Source organism: Nilaparvata lugens, chromosome 1 (genome assembly GCF_014356525.2).
Source record: "Nilaparvata lugens isolate BPH chromosome 1, ASM1435652v1, whole genome shotgun sequence".
NCBI lineage: Eukaryota > Metazoa > Arthropoda > Insecta > Hemiptera > Delphacidae > Nilaparvata > Nilaparvata lugens.
In genome coordinates, this window is record NC_052504.1 from 18,799,165 (window position 1) to 18,816,457 (window position 17,293).

The 17,293-nt window shown below is 32.8% G+C and overlaps 1 protein-coding gene across 2 annotated transcripts; it reads left to right on the top strand.

The window, feature by feature from the left end:
• The first annotated feature begins 1,657 nt into the window (after positions 1-1,657).
• On the top strand, positions 1,658-12,051 carry LOC111049403 (gastrula zinc finger protein XlCGF57.1-like). 2 transcript variants are annotated; one of them, XM_039432606.1, is made up of 5 exons: positions 1,658-1,874; positions 2,750-2,840; positions 3,247-3,489; positions 7,795-7,877; positions 8,724-12,051. In XM_039432606.1, exon 5 carries the CDS (start codon positions 8,724-8,726, stop codon positions 10,620-10,622), a length of 1,899 nt encoding a protein of 632 aa, XP_039288540.1. In that variant the 5' UTR covers positions 1,658-1,874; positions 2,750-2,840; positions 3,247-3,489; positions 7,795-7,877; the 3' UTR covers positions 10,623-12,051. The 2 variants fall into 2 exon arrangements, with proteins under 2 accessions (XP_039288540.1, XP_039288538.1); XM_039432604.1 differs by lacking the exon at positions 3,247-3,489.
• The last annotated feature ends 5,242 nt before the right edge of the window (positions 12,052-17,293 follow it).

Consider the following 17,293-nt stretch of genomic DNA (forward strand, 5'->3'; position numbering starts at 1 on the left):
AATAAACATAACAATTTGAAAAACCTCCAATCCCTTCCAGCATATTGCAATTTCAAAGCAAAAACCTAACCTATCTTTCCACCTTTGAAATATCAAAAAGCATAATTCTACCTGGACCCTAGCCCTTTCTAGCATATTGCAATTTTAAAGCAGAAACCTAACCTAACCTTATGGAACATTATTAAATATAATCCAAAAAAACCTAACCACTAACCCCTAACCCCTTCACATTTAATAATTTGGATTTCAAAGCAAAATCCTAACCCCCTAACCTATCCTTTCACATTTGAAACATCAAAAAACATAACTCCAACTGCACCCTAGCCCCTTCTAGCATATTGCAATTTCAAAGCAAAAACCTAACCTATCCTAATAACACATTATTAAATATAACCTAGATAAAACCTAACCTCTAACCCTTTCACATTTAATACTTCAGATTTATTCGTCATCTTTAGAACAAAACATAAACATATGGTTCATTCCATGAACATGTTCACAAATATGTGGTTCATTTCATGAACATGGTTCATTTTGAACATGTGGTTCGAAGCAAAATCCTAACCCCCTAACCTATCCTTTTACCTTTGAAACATCAAAAAACATAACTCTACCTAGACCCTAGCCCCTTCTAGCATATTGCAATTTTAAAGCAAAAACCTAACCTATCCTAATAAAACATTATTAAATATAACCTAAATAAAAACGAACCCCCAACTCTTTCACATTTGATGAACGATGGACAAGGATAGCAACACCATTGCAAATCGTACACTACCATTATAACGTGGACCTCACTATAGATACTCAAAGAATACTTTTAAATAACTATGTTATAACTGTGACTGTTGCTGGCCGTTACTCTGTTTCTGAGACAAAGAGAAGCTGCTATCTAGCCATCCTATAGTGAGGTCCACGTTATAATGGCAGTATTTGATCAACTACAGTTTTGCTATACTTCTAGGTCCACAACGATGACAATTATGTTTTTGACGGTGTGAAAATAAAATTGATTAATGCAGAGAATTGGTATCGCTATTCTTCTATCTTTATCCATTACCATTATTACGTGGACCACACTATAGACTATATCCATGCTTCAGGTCGACTACATCCTACACTTATAGGTTGGACCTACTCGTACCGGTATAAATAATATTTTAGGGTTATTTAAGAATTATTTTTATTGTATTTACTTATTTTAAATAGGATTCCTATGGTTTTATTATTTTTGAAAGAGATTGGAATAGAATATGTACCAAATAACTTGATTTCTGTTGTTTTGAAATTCAGATTGTTGTATCACAGCTTTTTAAATTAGCCGCCATTTCAGGTTTATATAAAAAAAATCTGATCTCAGTTATGAAAACAAATTTACAAATCAAATTATTGAAAAAAATTTCTTCGATTAATTTGATATTAAATTGATTATGTAATTAAGGAAATGATAATTATTATCAGATCAAACTTAATGTGATGAATTGAGTAACAGCTGTGTACAATCAGTGGCAAAATCGAGAGTCTTGGTAACGGTTTTCTCCCATCTTTCTTCACTGACATTATAACGTGGACTTCACTATAAACTTATGCTTCTGTAGGTAGTAGGCTGGCGATACTCTGCCACAGAAACAGTGTGGCGATACTCTGCCACAGTAACTCTGCGACCCCGTCGAAAGTCGAAAGAACAAGGAACAAGATTCCTTTCCAACAAGGCTACTGCCTAACAAAGTGTTTTTCCTCTTTCACATTCACACTCAAGCCGACTCAAGTCATATTAATGAACTAACTAAGTTACAACAGCTCAACATAATTATTGAATAATATTCTTTTGGAAAAGTAGATTCTGTGTAATAATGACGAGTAATCAAGTCCCGGTAAGTAAATAATCAATCCATACAAACAATTTCGTGTAAGTGCACATCCAGTGCCAACATACCTGTCATAAAATTTTTAGTTGGGATCGATTTAGTATGTTATTTTGAACACAAAATCACAAAAATTATACGGCGGTCACAATTGTTTTTAAAATAAACTAAGTTCAAAGTAGCACAATTTTACATACATTTAACCTATGAGTAGCAGCCATTTTGATTATTGAAATCATCAAATTATGGTATATTATGATATACCATATTGGTCAAATTATGATATTCCTAATCTGAGTTTTCCTAACCTTAGCTACTTATGGTTGATACTTATAGGTTAAATGCATGTAAAGTTGTGCTACTTTGAACTTAGTTTATTTTAAAAACAATAGCAAACGCCGTTTAATTTTTGTAATTTTGTGCTCAAAATAACATACTAAATTGATTTCAACCAAAAATTTTATGACGGTATGTTGGCACTGGACGTACACTTTAGCCAACAATTTAAAACTTGATTACCGTATTTTTCCTCAATCACTAATTCACTATTATCATTGAGACTATTTTTCGTCTTAATAGTTTTGTTTCACTTTGAACTTTTTCCCAGGATCGCAAGTGCATTTTATTTTCCCAGGCTTGAACTGTTGTCACTCTTTACATCGCTTGTAAGTTGTAACCTACTGTGTCATTGATTCAGTTATTATTTGCTATTTTATGTGTTTCCACTGCAATTTCCATGTAGGTAGGTACTGTCCTATTTAAGAATAACTATTCTTGAACATACGGTAGCGATTTCCTACCCCATATATCACAGTTTACCGTACGGTATTTTTATAAGCTGTGGGAGTGTCGTCATTTATTTATAACGATAATGTATTTTGCAGGTGTCATCCATCTTTGCACAAGTGGAGGAAGCAATCATAGACTTTGAAAACGGAGACAATGAGAAAGTAGCCCTACGACCATCTAACAAAGGTTGGTTGATTTAGGTTAAAGTTTTTTGCTCTACATTTGGATAACAAGCAAGTTCAGTATAATATATAGCAAGCTAAGACAGTAAGAGTCTCTTTCTCTTTTCATTATCTTCCTCAAATTCTAGTACTCTTCTTCATCACTTGTTTCTTCCTTCATCACAATATTCTTTCACTTTTTATTTTATTATTATTGACTCCTCCAGTCAAACCTTCTTTAGAAGGTTTTGGGAGTATTTATATTTCGTCTTGTGTATAATTTTTGAAATTTTCCACTGAAAAAAAATTTCTTATCATTTGTCATTCTTGCTTTGTTTATTATTCTTCATTTCTTCTTTGTAAGATTTCTTTTTATAAGTATATTTTTCATGTTTTTGTTATATTTTCTGTAATAAACTCCCTTCTTCTAGGGGTACTAGGACGAAGGAAAAAAGGAAAGAAAATGATTCCTTCTTCATCTATAGGCTAATATAATGAAGGAAAGAACTGGCCTTTGCACGTACGGGATAGGAAAATTATGTTTGACGCATCATCACGCCTGTACTACTGGACTGATCAACTTGAAATTTTGCATAAAGATTCTTAATCAACCGATGATGGTTCTAGGCATATTTATGTCTGACTCTTCAAGATTCCACTCGGTCAAGTTTTCAGTACCGTATGTCAAGTTTTAAAAATGTCCCTTGCAGAGCGCGGGTCACCTGCTAGTCATGAATATCTTCAATGTTTTTCAATTTTAATGAGGTTATACTTTTTTGTCTTACTATTTTCCATTTATTTGTAACTTAGTTCTCTTATTACGGTATTACTTCTTTTGTATATATTATCTCTATACTATTTCAAGTTCAGTTTATGTAACGTCTATACATAGTCATGTATACTCTTCAACATAATACAGTATAGACTATTTATTAAATAATAGCCTATATATTTTTTGTACGTATATTACTTATACAGGGTGTTTCAGAAGTAGTGTCGAACATTTTTGGGTATTGTTCCTGGATGATAGGAGACTACAAAAATGTCGTATTTGAAGTGTCCAAAACTCAGCGGTTATCCTTATTAGCTGCCATTTTGTTTTTTTTTTTTTTATCTCAAGAACGAAATTTATTGATCTGAAATTTGGCATGAATATTTAAGTTATGAAGACTCAACTTTGAAAAATAAAATAAAAAATTTTCGCTGTAAATTTTCAAAATGGCGGCTATTTTAAATTTTTGATTGCAAATTTCACGAAAACCGTTCACTTTACAAAACTTTCAGAGGACAAAATTCTTAGCAAATTTTATCAAGATTTCAAGGATACCTTATTTATTAAGAGTGGTCAAAGAATAACAGAGAAATTAATTATTTTCGTACTGTATGAACAAACAAGATCATCTGAAAAGCATTGTAAAATCAGCTGGATGGCCATATGGAGCCATACCGAGTTTCAAAGCTTTATCTTAAATACAATTATTGGAATTGAAAATTTAATATTGATGTTTAAATGGTGAAAAGTGGTCATGCATGCATTACGAAAAGAAGTAATTTCTCTGTTATTCTTCAACCACTCTTGAAAAGTAAGGTATCCTTGAAATCTTGATAAAACTTGGTAACTTTTTTGTCTCCTGTAAATTTTTTGTAAAATGAACGGTTTTCGTTGAATTTCCATCAAAAACTTTAAATGGCCGCCATTTTGAAAATTTATATCGAAAATATTTTATTTTATCTTTTAAAGTTGAGTCTTTTATAGCTTAAATATTCATGCCAAATTTCAGATCAACATTTCGTTTTTTAGATGAAAATTCTCAAGTGAAAAAAACAAAATGGCAGCTATAAGGATAACCACTGAGTTTTGGACACTTCAAATACGACATTTGTAGTCTCCTATCATCCAGGAACAATACCCAAAAATGTTCGACACTGTTTCTGAAACACCATGTATATAATAATAAATCTTTATATATTTGTTCTAAGATTCCGCCATTGATTCATTCTTATCTTTTAATTATTTAGTCACTGTTATTGCTCCATGTAACTTGACTCTAGTAGTCTCACATCAGTGTTTGCTGGCAGCTATGACTTTATTTTTCTTCATCATTAGTATTTTATTCTAATTCAATATTCTACATCTAGTTAATCTTCTGAATTTCAGAAGGTTGGAAATTATTTTGAATTGGAATTCTTTTAACTGATCATGATTAATCTCTCTCTCTCTCTGTCTCTCTCTTTTTTTCTCTCTCTCTCTCTCTCTCTCTCTCACTCTTTAATAAAGGTTTAATAAAGGTTTTTAATAAAGGCAGCGATTCAATTCAATTCAATTCAATTCACTCTCTCTCTATCTATTTATAATTTTGGAGACAAATGATCTGAGTTAAAGATTAAATATATTTACTCTATCTCTATGCTAAAAATATAGCTAGTTATAACAGTCAGTCTCCCTCTCTCCTAAATCTCAATTAAATCCCACCCTATGACGTTAGGTCCATTTCTCAATTTTTTTAAACATAAATGCAATACTGTATTCACTATTACTCATTCTAATATCATTCATTCATAACATATTCCAAAATTCAAATAATCTAGTTCTTAACTTACTAAGTTAAGTAGAGTTTCTCATTTAAACATTACTTCGAGTTTTAATCCCCAACAGCCCTATTCCATTACATCCCGGTCGTGCTCTGAAAATAGGTGCCCATAAGCCAGGGGCTTAAAAAATGAATGCAGACGAAATCTTCCACCCTGTATAACTTGGTAACTAAGCATTTTCGGACCTATGTTAATAAGAACTTTTTTCTTCTTTTGATGAGAGGTATCATGCCACCTTTTTTCAGAACACCCTGTATTATCGTTATTTCATAAATTATTTCATTTTTCATAATATTTGAATTGATTTTTATGGACAATATTTGTAGATCTCACAGTAAATTTGTACACTTTTAATTTTCAGCATGAAATTATAAAACACTCATTTTAGATCCTAGAGTAGAGGGTTGATAATAATTATTGACTGTTAAGGGCGGAGCACTGGCACTTACGTCTTGTGATCGTCTTTAATAATAAATCACAAAAATAAGGGCCTTTCTTTGCTGCAAACTTTTGCTTAGTCTCAGTTGTGATAACAGCAGCTACTTTCAATTATACTAGTAGTTCTGTGAACAGTAGACCGCGGCATTTATAAACCGCAGCCTCCTCTTATACTGTCCATCAGAGTAAATCATGTCTGTATATCGTTTCGGCGAGGTATCGGTGTGAAAACGGCTAATGGCTGTTGGGGTTGGTGTATCAAAAATGCTAACATCAAAAGCTAATCTCCTTCAAGACATACTGGCAACAGGACAGCCCAAGTTCAAAGCAGAGAAAGTTCGAGAGACAATACTATGTTATTTTAGTTATTAATTGCATGCGTTATTGCACGCAATCAATAGTTCATTTATTTATTTAATGGAGACAACGGGTTTCCCCAAATATGTCTCCTTAACAATAAAAATTGTACAGATACAAATAAAAAAGAACAATTATGATAAAAATAATACGAACTTATGCAATAATAAATAATACAAACAAAAAAATACCACCTAATTCAAAAATGGAAAATACAAAGATTTCAAATACTCATGAAAATAGTAAAAATGAAACAAATTGAGAATTCAAAATTCGAAAACTTATAAAAATTAAAGAATTTAATAACAAATAAAGAACAAAAATATTATCAATAGAATAAATAACATTTAGAAACGACGTCCCAAACCATATTCACATTCACACTGATACACCAACTTTTTATTTGATCAGATCATGCTTACACAGATTTAATTTGTGTTTTTCAAAAATGTTACACCTTCAAGAGCGGATATCTCGGAATAATTATGATAATTTATATCATATAACGCTTTCCGGAATTTAGCGCGAGAAAACCAGAAGACATCTATAATCCAGTCAAGGAAAGGTGGTTATAGAGGGAAAAGCTGGGAAAACAATTTTTGACCCCACAGTTCTGTTTAGGATAGTAAGGAGGTAAACATATCAAAAGTCCCCACCCTTTCTAACTGTGCTAAGGGGGTGGGGGTGGTTTAAAGGTACAATTTTTTGGTTTTTCGCATAAAACTCAAAAACTAAGAATCCTAAGGACCTGACTGTCATATAACAAATTGAAGCTCACATAATTTCCTACAATATTCATTCCACAACTTTTTCATATCTCCTCTAGTTTCCGAGATATCCGCTCTTGAAGGTATAACATTTTTGAAAAAACACGTTTACCACCATTTTTTTGCATTTTTGCTCCTTTAACTTTTTAAAAATGGATGGGAAAAATCTATGCTGATTATTGGACAAAGGCATTTGGAGGGAATGTTTTAAACAAAATATTTGACTTTGCAGCTTTTTTGAGACTAGTTTGGAGGAAAACATATCAAAAGTCCCCATTCCTAACTCATCTGTTAATTCTATTAAATGATTCACTATGAAGAGATAGCAGACCTCGTATGTCCCCAGCGTTATTGTCCTGTCACCAGCTGGCTCAGATCTTCGTTTATAAGTAGACTTGAGATACGCGTAAACACTAGCGTCAGGTGATCAATTTTCATAACGGCAAGGAAAGTTGTGTGAGTGTGCCACACCAGATTTTTACTCTAATATTGGCGTATGAAGGAGGCTCCTTTTTCCTTAAATATTATCCTTGAAATGCAAAATTTCCAAAAACCTTGTATATACGTCGACGCGCAATTTAAAAATTGCATGAAATGTCAAATTTCATGAAAATCTGTTACCGCGTTTCGCCGTAAGTCCCCAACATATAAACATTTAAACATCAAGAGAAATGCCAAACCGTTGACTTGAATCTTAGACCTCACTTCGCTCGGTCAATAATAAATTATTAAATGTTATTTTTCACTTTGTACATCCTTTTTGTGAAATGTGCCCTTATTCATATTTCCAGCATCATATTTATGGATGTTCTGTTAATGTTTCAGAGACAACTCTACCCACTGCCTCGCATCGCATTGAAGTGCTGGATAAAACCTATAACAAAAAGCTGAGCTCAAATGATGATTATGTAAGTATTTAAAAATATCTCCAAGCTATTAGGTACATTCAAATAATAATTCCCCATTTTGACACTGAGGAAAAATGAATGAGTCATAATTTGTTATGTGACATGATTATTTTGCAGAATTGGAATTTATTTATGGAAAATTATTTTTAATTAGAATCAAGGGACTGAACATCGAATCAACAAAATACCACAAGTCAGAAATTTTGTCAGAGGCAACTTACTAATCTTCATCATAGTTATTTTCAATCCTCATGTATTTTGTAACGTAAATTTGTATTTATAAGTGGTTTTTATTAATTTTGGACAATGAAATGAAAAATCAGGAGGTGAGAGTGTAAGTAGAAATGTGGTATTGCTAAAACTTCAACCCAATATATATTCGATAAACGTTAGTCCTTGAGTTTATATGAAGTGACATTGGGTAATAAATACATCAAGGCAGAATTCATTTGAATGTTTTGTATGAGCTTTTACTTTTATTGCTAGAGGCGACAAGATATAAAATGACTCAGCAACTGAAACGGTGAGAGAGTGGCTGGCGTGGTAGGGATGCAGGAGTAGTAATGCCTCTTTCACTTATCTTATTCTCTCACACTGCATTCATAAGTGAGAGTACCGGCTGTCGAGAACAAACTGACCAAACTCTTGGGGCATGTTATATCTTGCTGCCTCTACTGGAATACTCCTAAAGAAAATGGAAAACGTAACTATCATTCTTTCAGTCAGGGAGACATGTTTCGATATCAATCGTGTGAAATGTAATAATACGTGATTTGTCATGTGTGATATTACATCAGTTGTTATTCTAATGAATTAATCTATAATATTTGGTCTTTTTACTTCCAGATGTCATTAACGGCTGGTAGTAGTAATGATTCATATGAAGAAACTGAACAATTTAGTGAAGGCGAAAGTGAAAATGATGAAAAAGAAGAAGATGATGATGATGAAGAAATGGAAGGAGAGGACGAATTGAGAGAGGGTAACATAGAGGAAATAGGAGAAGATGGATACAAAAAAAAGAGTATATCAAAAAAAACTACTGCTGAAAAACCACATCAGTGTACAGTCTGTCAAAAAAGGTTCGCTACATCTAGTAATTTAACTGTTCATATGCGCTCTCACACCAAAGAGAAGCCTTTCCAGTGTACAGTTTGTACCAAAAGGTTCACTACTTCTTGTCATTTAACTGTTCATTTTCGCACTCACACCGAAGAGAAGCCTTACCAGTGTACAATCTGTGCAAAAAGGTTCTCTCAATCTGGTGGGTTGAATAGGCATATGGATACTCACTCAAAAGATAAGCCATTCCTGTGTACAATCTGTACAAAAAGGTTTTCACGGTCTGATTATATGACTGTTCATTTGCGTACACACACCCAAGAGAAACCTTTCCAGTGTTCAGTCTGTGCAAAACGGTTCTCTCAGTCTGGTGGATTGACTGAGCATATGCGTGTTCACACAAAGGAGAGGCCTTTTCAGTGTACAGTCTGTACAAAACGTTTCAGTGTGGCTAGTAGTTTGAATGTTCATATGCGTTTTCACACCAAAGAGAAGCCTTTCCAGTGTACAGTTTGTACCAAAAGGTTCTCTCAGTCTAGTGGTTTGATTACTCATATGCGCACTCACACCAAAGAGAAGCCTTTCCAGTGTACAGTCTGTTCAAAAAGGTTCACTACTTCTTGTCATTTAACTGTTCATTTTCGCACTCACACCGAAGAGAAGCCTTACCAGTGTACAATCTGTGCAAAAAGGTTCTCTCAATCTGGTGGGTTGAATAGGCATATGGATACTCACTCAAAAGAAAAGCCATTTCAGTGTACAATTTGTACAAAAAGGTTTTCACGGTCTGATTATATGACTGTTCATTTGCGTACACACACTAAAGAGAAGCCTTATCAGTGTACAGTCTGTACAAAAAGTTTCAGTGAGTCTAGTAGTTTGAATGTTCATATGCGTATTCACACCAAAGAGAAACCTTTCCAGTGTACAATCTGTACAAAAAGTTTCAGTGAGTCTAGTAGTTTGAATGTCCATTTCCGCACTCACAACAAAGAAAAGCCTTTCCAGTGTACAGTTTGTACAAAAAGGTTTGCTACCTCTGGTAATAGGACTGTTCATATGCTTACTCACACCAAAGATAAGCCATTCCAGTGTACAGTCTGTACCAAAAGGTTCTCTTTATCTAATACTTTGACTGTTCATATGCGCACTCACACCAAAGAGAAGCCTTTCCAGTGTACAGTCTGTACAAAAAGGTTCTCTGAATCTGGTGGTTTGACTATTCATATGCGCACTCACACTAAAGAGAAGCCTTTTCAGTGTTCAGTCTGTGCAAAAAGTTTTACTGAGTCTAGTAAGTTGATTATTCATATGCGCACTCACACTAAAGATAAGCCTTATCACTGTACAGTCTGTACGAAATCGTTCTCTGATCCTAGTGGTTTGGGAAGGCATATGCGTACTCACAGCAAAGAGAAGCCTCATCAGTGTACAGTTTGTTCAAAAAGGTTTTCACGGTCTGATTATTTGACTTGTCATATGCGCACTCACACTAAAGAGAAGCCTTATCAGTGTTCAGTCTGTGCGAAATCGTTCTCTGAGTCTGGTTATTTAGGAAAGCATATGCGTATTCACACAAAAGAGAAGCCTTATCAATGTACAGTTTGTACAAAAAGGTTTTCACGGTCTGATCGTTTGAATGTTCATATGCGTACTCACACCTTAGACTTTCTAGTTGATTAGTGTATTTATTTAAGAAAGTATATCCATACCCACATGGTTTAGTTCTAACAATTAGTCACTAGATTTCTTATTGGTAAGTTTTTTATTGAAATTGTTCTTTGTTCTTTTGACTAGTGGTGGTGTGTTGTAGACTTTAAAAAGATCAAATAGTAGAGGATTTAATTGTGAAAATACAATTTGTGAACCATTTTAAAATGCTCTGATACTTTATTTCTTCTCGGCTTTCTAATGGTGCACTTATTAAGAATAACTTGTGTATTTCCTCCTACAAAAATAAAACATGCTTGCATTCATGATTTGTGTTTTCAGATGCAATTGTTTATGTTTCAATCTCTATTAAGTGTGTTCTTTTAAACAGTGGTGGGGAAAAGGACGCAAAGTGTGTCATTGAAATATTTCGGGGGGGTGGGAAGGTACCTTTAAAATGTTTGTCATTGGAAGATGACGACAACAATCCTTCCCCTAGGAGATACGTTTTACTAATCTCGTTTACAAAATTATCTAAAGGAATTAATAACTTTTCTGTTGGCAAATAAAATACTGTAATTCAAATATTATCTCAAGCTGGCTTAACATTTGGATATTTCTTGTCTTGTTGAATCTGAATGCTCAAGAGTATTATGTGGGTTAATCTATTATAATTAAGTATTTCTATTAATTATTTTTTATATTTATTTATTTCTATTTTAATTTTTAATTGAAAGGAAGTCATGAACAAATATTGCATTCTCTGTGCAACATGAAGAACTTAGTCGGACTAAGCTCCAGATCAGTTGATTCTTAGAAAATTCTCTGCTGCATTCAAGTCTTTCAGCAGCATTAAAAAAGTAATTCACTAGTAGTGATTACTTCAAGTTTCTAAGTTCTAAAATGTTCTTATGTATAACTATTTTTGGATCAAATTTTGGCCTCTAAGCCTGTTGTTAATTTTCCAATTATTCATAATTAGTTGGGAATGACATTGTATCTATGAATGTTTAAATAAATATTGAGAGAAATAAGTCAAGTCTGTCACCAACCAAATGTTAATTAATGCATTTAATATTTTGTGATTATTCAAAATAGACAATTTTTTATTTTTATCAAGATGTATGAGTTGTGTGAATTGTGAAGTTAATCAAATAATATTAAATATGTATATTTGTTCTTGTACTGTACTTGTTATTATAGTTTCTACTATTGATCTAAAAAAATATAAATTTATTTTGCTATATTTCATATAGCTTAGGACTAGATATTTAAGAGCTGTTGCACACTAAATTTTAGAAACATCTATAACTAGTTTCCATTTATAGGGTAGTTCTATTCGTGAAAATATAGTGATACATAGTCATATCAATGCGAAGAAATTATGTTAAAATATAGTGATACTTAGTCATATCATTGCGAAGAAATTATGTTACAAATAAAACTCTTGATTTTCCAATAACAATGTTTGTGTCAACGTCTTCATTTGATATTTTATTCTATCAACTTCAATAATCAGTCATTGATAATTTCATAAGTTTTATCGTGTTGAATAATCACGTAATATTAAAAATTTACATAACTCAAGTCTATCTCTGCATAGATAGTAAACTATCACTCATTGATCTGTGTGACAGTTAATAATAAGCTTATTTTAATTATTAAGTTGATAATTGAAAGCTCATTTTCGAAATTAGGTGATATTTAGAAAATATTGAACATGAGAAATACATTTTTACTGTAGCCAATGATACAATTTATTATTTCTATTGCATAATAAAAATTGCATGGATAGTTCAGAAAATACTTTTCTGGGATGAAACATAATTTGACCACAAGGACATTTTATTGAGTCGACCATGTTATAATGTAAACATTAAATCATAATCAATCCCATAAGAACTGTCTTTTCGTTCATGGTCTGGTTGCACAGAAGCCTGCTAAATTCTAATCATGGTTAAATTCTAAGAGAACCAATCAAAGAAGGTTTCTCGTGGCATTTAATCGGGATTCAAATTAAAATTTATTTCTTCTTTGTACAAATTCATACATAGACTAAAATCACATAATATTTAAAAGAATAAAATTATCAATTGTTCAAAAGAACTTGAAGCACAAAAAACTAATGTCTTGATCTTGAGCTTGTATTATGAAGATAAAGAGAAAATACTGAATTACAAATGAGATATAATTGTAACTTAAAAATAGAAATGAGTAACAAACAACCTAATGATAAAAGAACAAAGATAAAAAATAATGAGTTGAAATAGAAAAAACACGAGCACAGTGACTACTAAAATAATATATTATAACAACCATAAAATGTAATTTTAAATTTATTAATTGTTAAGTAATATCATTAAAAAAAAGCTATATTTATTGTCTTATGTTACCAAAATCTTCAGTTGATGATTTATTTAATCCAATTGAAGATTGATTTTTTCCGTGTGTGAATAGGGAAGTTTGAAAGAAAATTTCAAGGAACATTATTAGAATTTTTAATAATATCGATGAGTACATTTTATTATTTTGGCCTTATTATTATATTTTAATTGGTGTATCTATAATATCCATAGTTGAACTGGTTAGGGTTCTGTTACTAGTTGAATACATCGAGGTCACTTTTAGAATGAAGTTGGGATGACTTTGTCCCAGTATAAAAATTGCGATATTATGCAGGATTATGATGCAAATACAATATTCAAAATATGATTAATATCATGAATTCTACCTAATAAAACATAATAATCACCTTGCTTGAGATTAATACAATCTTAATATTTATTTTTAGCTAATTCTGCAACTGGAGCCAACATGCCTTGACGCTAAAAAATATCTTTGGGCAGCAGAAACTGAAATATTTTTCAAATAATAGTTTGTGATTTTTTGAAGTGGATCGCATTTGTTTTCAATGTCATTAATCATTTTAAAGGTTAGGCTAACAGTTGGTTTCACTTTGTCTAACTCTTGAAAATGAACTTTTTTCTATATAGTTTTTAAAGTGATACAAAGTCACCTCAACCCCACTGGTTGACATTGTCTCTTAATTTCAAAAAAAATTATCTTTGCTAAAGTGAAGAAAAATACTAATTTTTATAATGAAAAATACTTTTCAAACATTGCAGAATACAATAAAAAATATTGCAAGAGATTTGTTGCAACTCAAGTATTGATTGCAAGCAGTTAAGAATCTCAACGCCCCAAAATTGGGACAAAATCACCCCGGTTTACCGGTATATTAAAAATTCCTACCCCCTGTGCTAAGTTGGTGGCGAGAGTTCAAAGCTACCGTTTTTTATTTATCTTGAAAACTATGCATCTTGCAGACATGATTATACTATACAAGATTAAAGCTTACATAATTTCCCACAATATCTATAGCCCTACTAAGCATTTTTCTATAATATCTTTCATAGTTATGGGGATTTCCGCTCTTGAAATTGTGACATTTTTTGGATAAAAAATTAATATGGTCATAAACTACATAATATTTTGACTATATGAGACAAAATTAAGAAATAGAAGTTTTAGGCAATAGCCTGTTATTTGTTTCTGACTATGTTATTGTTTGCTCTATCCAATAAATGAATAAAATTAATGAAAAAAATCCAGGCTGTTTATGAACCTATAGAGCATTAAATTCTCTCTCCAATTTCATGTATAATAATTTGACAATTTTCCACATTTCTACAACTGATACAGCAACTTCAGTTGTGAGTGTAAAATCTTCAGTTTTGCTACAATAGACTAATTGACAAAGGAATTTAAAAAAAAAGGTTCTGAACACAATTTTTGACTTTGCAGCTTTGTTAGGATGTGAACATATCAAAACTCTCCATTACTACCACTTCTTGTGCTGAAGAGAAGAGGATGGTTCAAAAGTTATGAATATTTTCCATATTTTGCTTGCACGCAAAATAACATCTGGGATTAGGATTGGCAGAACTGTATTTTCTGTAGTTGTAGTGAAATAGTTATTGGAATAAATTAATTATTGACCAAACGTAGTGAGGTCTACGAGGTCTCGTATGTTTCAACTCGATTGGCTTTTGTCTGTCTGTATGTAACGCGATTACGGCCAAACGCGTTGATAGAATTCTATGAGATTTGACAGAAATATTCATTTTTCAACTGCACGTCGATGTATACACAAGGTTTTTTTGGAATTTTGCATTTTAAGGATAATATGAAAAGAAAATGAATTCCTCCATACTCTGATATCACTATAATTATATAAATAACTAGCCGTCATGCTCGCTTCGCTCGCAATATCTGTCTAGCCAGGGGGCTCCGCCCCCTGGACCCCCGACTGGATCGTCCAAGGATAAGATCAGCAGGCTCGCTTCGCTCGCCTGCATTTTTCATTTGAGCATTTTTATCATATGTTAGAACAATCCAGTCGGGGGTCTAGACTAAACGTCTGGCTAAACGGATATGGCGAGCGAAGCGAGCCTGACGGCTAGTAATATAATATTCCCAGGATTGAATGAAGTAGCAGTGCCCAATCAATTTTTCCGCGATAAATGCATTTAAATCTTCAACTTGGTGCCAACCTAACAAAGTCAACTCAACTTAATGCCAACTTGACAAAATTATTAATTTAGTTGCCAGTTAACAACTGTTTCGAAGAGGTACTCTATCTAGATTATAGTTCTATTGTAACATATGATATGGAAATTTCAATTATAATTAAGAGATTGGGAGAAGAAGAATATACATGCTAAAAGACGAACTTTAAACCCTTAAAAACAACCCTTAGAGTTAAAATATTGCCAAAAGATTTCTTAGTGCGCCTCTGAAGGGCCAACTGAACATACCTACCAAATTTGAACGTTTTTGGTCCGGTAGATTTTTAGTTATGCGAGTGAGTGAGTGAGTGAGTCAGTCAGTCAGTGAGTGAGTGCCATTTCGCTTTTATATATATAGATCTACTTTGAAGATAGGATCAATCAGACTATAGAATTATTCATAATCAATCAGCTGACAAGTGGATTATTCATTAAGGCTGTGCAAAGGCTAAAAATAAACTTACTACTAGTGATATTTTTCAAATTTTTTCGATTTGTATATCATCAAGCTATCGAAATGAAAAAGTTTTCTCAGGAAAACATTTTTATGATCATTACTTTTTGAGATATGAGATTTAGAGGATAGATTATTCATGGGATTGTTGATCTTGTAAGACAAAAATTTTCTGAAAATATCAATTTTTAAGAAAATTATTCAATTTGCTAACAGTCCGGTTACTTAAGGCCTTAAGGGATTTCGTAGGCACTTCGTTCCGACGGAAACAGACCCAAATATTCTGATTCTAGGGTACCTCAGGATATCCGAACCACTTGATGCGCATTTGGGGGTCGCGACTATGCCGCGTAATGGGTCATAGAATGGTTACCATCCATGATAGAGACCTCTAGTGAACGCGAATCGAATCACAATGAACTATTCTTCCAAGTTTTTCTCTCCCATTCAGTGTTTTCTTGTAAAAATTAGAAAAATAAAATAGTTTTATACGTATTGAATACTAAAATAATTGAAGTGATTAAACTACTCAAAATTAATGGCTTAGGCCTAATGGTCCTTCATAGAATTTATAGTATTCCTGGTGATGAAGCCTGTTTTTTTCAGCGTTGACTACATAATAATAAAGCTTTTTATTTACATGTTACATTCGGCTTAAACAGAAGCCTTTTTAAATAGAGGTAAAATGATAAGGTTGACATCTTTCAGTTCTGTTGTTTCAACATTTTTTTCAAATCACTCTCAAAAAGTTTATGTACCTACTATTGTGTTTGAGACACCTCTGGTGCTATCATATTCAGTTTACCACTAGTCTGTTCCACAGCTTCCTATCTGTTGCAGTATACAACAGTATACTATCTGTTGCAGTATATTCGATTCCATAGAAAGAAGTAAGCTTTTGAAAAAATTGGAATACATAGGAATCCGTGGCATATCCCTGTCCTGGTTTAGTAGTTTCCTCTCTAAAAGGAGACAGGCAGTTTCCTTAGCAGGTGTTTTGGATGATGAGGTTGATGTGGATTATGGGGTGATCCAGGGGAGTATCTTGGGGACCTCTGCTTTTCTTTATCTACATCAACAATATTTCAAGACTGCAACTTAATGGGAAAATTATGTTATTTTCAGATGATACTCTTATTTTTTTTGAAGGGAAGATCATGGGAGGAGGTCCGTAACAAGGCTTATCACAGGACCTTTTCCAGGTGAAGAAATGGCTGGACCAGAACACCCTTTCCCTTAATATATCAAAAACAAAGTATATGCCAATATCTCTGCGCCCCATAACAGACTACAACCTTGAGAGCATAAAAATACATAAGTGTGATAATCCAATGAGCAACCTATGTACGTGTGAAAGCATAGAGAAAGTAGACTCATACAAGTATATTTAGGAGTTGTTTTTGACAGCCACATTAGCCGCCTGAAGTGTAGGGTTCGCAAATTTATATATGCTTTTCGCATGCTGACTGACATTCTCCATCAGATCGAAATCAAAATGGCCTACTATGCTTATATTCAGTCTCTCCTCTCCTTTGGCATCATTGCTTGGGGGGAAGCCTTTAAAACAGTGCTTGAACCCCTCGCAGTGGTCCAAAGAGAAATAATTAAAACATTCAAGAAACCTAGAATTCACCTATCTATTGCACTTTTTCAGGAAACAGCTATTCTTACAATTAGGCAAC